Source organism: Centruroides vittatus, unplaced genomic scaffold, assembly GCF_030686945.1.
Source record: "Centruroides vittatus isolate TY-2023 unplaced genomic scaffold, ASM3068694v2 scaffold_1478, whole genome shotgun sequence".
NCBI classification, from domain to species: domain Eukaryota; kingdom Metazoa; phylum Arthropoda; class Arachnida; order Scorpiones; family Buthidae; genus Centruroides; species Centruroides vittatus.
The window spans coordinates 830,806-835,440 of record NW_027122680.1 but is presented as its reverse complement, the minus strand read 5'-3'; the positions used below and the strand labels follow the sequence as shown (position 1 = coordinate 835,440).

General features: G+C 35.5%; 1 protein-coding gene across 1 annotated transcript; it reads left to right on the top strand.

Annotated features, from left to right (window-relative positions):
• The first annotated feature begins 679 nt into the window (after window positions 1-679).
• On the top strand, window positions 680-3,242 carry LOC136987139 (furin-like protease 1, isoforms 1/1-X/2). Its single transcript, XM_067284813.1, has one exon. It carries the CDS (start codon window positions 704-706, stop codon window positions 2,684-2,686), a length of 1,983 nt encoding a protein of 660 aa, XP_067140914.1. The 5' UTR covers window positions 680-703; the 3' UTR covers window positions 2,687-3,242.
• Window positions 3,243-4,635: the final 1,393 nt, after the last annotated feature.

Genomic DNA, 4,635 nt, shown 5'->3' with positions numbered 1-4,635 from the left:
ATTTAGTTATATCAGAGCTAAATTGAACTACTGTCATTTTATATGGCAGGAATAAAGTATAAATAAGTAAATTAATTAAATATCTACTAATGTGGAGTAGATAACGATAAAGACTAATCTCATCAGTGATAACAAGGACCAACACGAATAGCCAAAATGAATTTCGGACCGTTAGAAATAGTCTCTCTTTAGTTGGTATTAATATAAAAACCTCGCGTAAAGTTTATTTACACTTAAAATACCGTATAAAATACCCGAGTGTCTGTGCTTATTACATAAGTCTTTATCATTATCTACCCCACATTAGTAGATAATTAATTAATTATCTACTAATGAAATATGCACTAAAAAGAGGTGGTAGTACGAAAAGTATGCTGACCACTGCTCTAAGTCTTTTGTTTTATGCAGTTTTAAATATAGTAAATAAGCTGATACTTGGTAAACAGGTAAAACAAGAATAGTTAGTATTCAGTATAACAGTTACATTTAAATGATTATTCAGTATTTGACAAAAAATTCCTGTTTGGTCCATCTCCAGTTTAAACATTATTTTTCTAAACTTTGACTTTTTCATTGTATAGCTGTATTAAATAATAAAAATAATTATCATGTATATAAAATTAAAAACAGTTTGTATTTTTCACAGAATTATCACTTCTAGCTGTTGACAGAAGAGAATTTGAAATTGTAAGTGACAGCTACTATGTGTTACACGGACTTTCGGTTTTTTATTCTTCGTGTACTTCTTAGTCTATCCGTATTAACAATTGCTTTAAGTGTTATTTACACCGATCAGTTCGTCGTACGAGTCAGCGGAGATGAAGAAGTTGCTAAAGAGTTAGCCAGGAAGTATGATTTTACCTATTTAAGCCAGATTTTCCCCGATTATTATCACTTCCAGCATAGAAAAGTGGCAAAGAGATCGGCAGATTTCAGTGCTCATCACCATAGAAAGCTGAGAGATGATCCTCAAGTAAAGTGGTTTTCACAGCAGACGTTAAAACGGCGCGTAAAGAAAAGTATTAGATATTCTCCCATCATCACGTTGAGCGATCCCGATTGGTCTGAGATGTGGTACTTGAATCGTGGACCGGGTTTGGATATGAATGTGCAAGAAGTTTGGGCTCAAGGTGTAACAGGAAAAAATGTCGTCGTGACCATATTAAACGACGGTTTGGAAAAAGATCATCCAGATATCGCGCAAAATTACGATCCGGAAGCTAGTTTTGATATTAATGATCACGATCCCGATCCGCAACCCAGATACGATCTGTTAGATACCAATAGTGATGGAACCAGATGTGCCGGTGAAGTTGCTGCTCAAGCCAACAATAGTTTCTGTGCTGTAGGAGTTGCTTACGGAGCTAAAGTGGGAGGTGTCAAGATGTTGGATGGAGATGTGACAGATGTCGTGGAAGCTCGGTCGCTCAGTCTCAATCGCCAGCATATAGATATTTATAGCGCTTCTTGGGGACCGAATGACGATGGAAAAACCGTGGAAGGTCCCGGAGTGCTTGCCACTCGCGCTTTTACAGATGGAATTAAATATGGTCGTCGTGGATTGGGTTCCATCTTTATCTGGGCTTCTGGAATTGGTGGTCGAGAGCATGATAATTGCAATTGTGATGGATACACCAATGCTATCTGGACTGTATCTGTAAACAGCGCGACGGAAAATGGATTAGTGCCATGGTATAGTGAAGCATGCTCTTCTACTCTGGCAACTACTTACAGTAGTGGTTTCACAGGCGAAAGACGGATTGTGACAACTGACCTCAGACAACAGTGTACTTCTAGTCATGGTGGAACGGCAGTATCGGCTTCACTTGCTGCCGGAATCTGTGCTTTAGCACTTGAAGTTAACAACAAACTAACATGGAGAGATATGCAACATATTGTTGTGAGAACAGCTAGACCTGAAAATCTACATTCTAAAGATTGGAAGATTAATGGAGTTGGTCGAAATGTCAGCCATTCCTTTGGTTATGGTCTTATGGATGCTGCAGCAATGGTGGATCTGTCTCGTAGATGGGTGACTGTTCCTCAACAAAAATCATGTGAAATTAAAGCATATCCAGCAGAAAAATATGTTCCAGCCAAAAGTTATGTAGAATTAAAATTAAATGTCTATTGTGAAAGTGTTAGGTATTTAGAACATGTTCAAGCAAAGATAACACTCATTGCCACGAGAAGAGGTGATATTCACATATATCTAACTTCTCCAAGAGGAACACGATCAACTTTACTCGCTCAACGTAAAAATGATGATTCTCGATCAGGATTTGAAGCATGGCCATTCATGACCGTTCATAATTGGGGTGAGAATCCAAACGGGGAGTGGAAACTCGAGATTCATAACGTAGGCCGATATTTTGGTCGTGCCACTCTTAAAGACTGGTCATTAACAGTTTTTGGAACATATGAGAATCCAGATGTACCAAGAGTTACCACAACCACCACTACGACATCCAGATCAAAACCCATCACAACTACCACCACTACCACAGTTGCACCTACAACTAAGCGTCCGCGTAAAACAACGACACGATCGACAACTACAACCACTTCCACCACGCCGTTTCCAACTGTGCATCACACTCATCAGTATTATTCCCTTACTAGTCAAAGACCACCAGTTTATTTTCTGTATCAGAATGCAATTGAGGATGAAGGCTCAGGCAATTAAACAGAGATTCTGATGCAAAGAAAACAGGAATTTATACATTAAACAGAATGTAGTGAAAGTATGAACGTTCTAATGTTAAAATCATTAGGCTTGAATATGAGATCATTTTATGGATTTTCATCTCCACATGAAACAAGAAAACAGCCAGATAGAAAAACAAAGGAGATGAAAAGAATTCAAATAGCGCTTGTGCCTTGATGATAAATCTAGGACTCCTCCTCGGCTTACTTTATCTCGTTTCGCATCCCGTTACATCACTGCCAGTGTTCTTCGCATACATTTCTAAATATATGTTCCAGCATCTTGCCACTTCCTTCATAAAGACAACTACAGAGGAATTACTATGTAATTGCGAACGTTCGTGGTTTAAGATATTTTGTAATTTTAATATTTTGTTTTCGATTTAGCGTTATTGAAAAGCATTGGCATTGCCACTGGAATTTTTTTAATGAAATCCATAAATTGTTCATTTATATATTTCTGGCATCATCTATAAATGTTGTATTTTGCAAAAATACTTTTTTGAATAAGACGGAAATAGCACTTTAAAGAAAACAAAAGTAATAATTAATAATTCGGTCGTTGATTGTGATTTCCATTTCGAATTAAATATTTGAAAGCAACAATGAAAACATTGGTGTCATTGATAAACTAAACCTCGTCTTTATGCCAAGTTGCCGTATTTCATCGGATGCTGGAAAATTGGCAGGTAACGTAGTAACAAGTACTGTACATTAGTAATTTAATAATCACCAAATTAATTACACAAAATCTGCTGTTGTAATTGAGTTTATTGATTACAACTAGATTTTTAGCGTAATTGTTAATATTTTATAATTTTACAAATTATCCTGTTTTCTCTATGTTTTCTTAGAATATCATTTTATATCTTTTTCCTAGTGTCATAGAAGATGTCCTTTAAATTCTTTGTTAAAAGTTAGTTGTGGGTTGCAATTTCTGTTAAAAATGACAAAGCAAAGAAAATGATCGGTTTCTGACACGGATCGACGAATAGAAAGTCCCATTTGAAACTATAAAACCATTATGGGAATAATTTCAGATAATTTTCAGTCATTATACATAGAAATATATGTAATACACATTCAACATATTCAATAATAATGCAAGAATGTGAAGTGTATTGCTTTTAGTTATATACAGTCAAACCTGTTTGACTGTATTTGAAAAAAAGCGACTTCTATAATTGAATTACTTTTTTGTAACTGCATGCTTCAGCTATTTTTTTATAACTTTATATTTTTATAGAAAATACTTTATATGCTTTTTTACGTATGGAAATATCGATTTTACAAATAAATATGTGTAAGAAACTGTATAATAAAAATAAAGAATATATAAAAGATCTGTCCTAATAAGTCGAATTATTTTTAATTTATTTATTTAGAGAAATCGCTTTTAATGTTTTATTTTAAACTAGCGGATAAGCCCGGCGTTGCTCGGGCAAAAAGTAACGATAGAGAAGATTAAGATGATTACATTATAGCCAATCTTAGAATGCCCTGATCTCACATCAATAATGTGAGATCAGGGTGGTGAGAATCCGCTCGTGGAAGTGAGTCGGATCGACTTATCGGAATGGTCGTTCTAAGACCCAAATAAAGTGAATATAATCGGGATTCCAAAGACACAGAGAGCTTCTCGACCTGTCTTTACTATTGTAAATATCCGTCAAGAAATAATAATAATAATAATAATAAAAGGAATTTTCGATGTCATCGTCCACATTTCAGACTCGTTACTCTTTGTACTCTGTACCAAACGCACTCACTGACGATTTAGAGCTGTTTCGGACATCCTGCTGTTACGCGCGGTTCGTCGACCTCACATTTACATCTACAATATCTGAACTATTCCTGATTCAACTACTGAATACGACTACTAAATACGAGAGAGCGTACATAATTCTTATATAACGCATCGAAGAATTT

What these genes read in the sequence shown, in the direction of transcription:
- LOC136987139 (XM_067284813.1), top strand. Translation starts at nt 704, where the DNA reads ATGTGTTACACGGACTTTCGGTTTTTTATTCTTCGTGTACTTCTTAGT.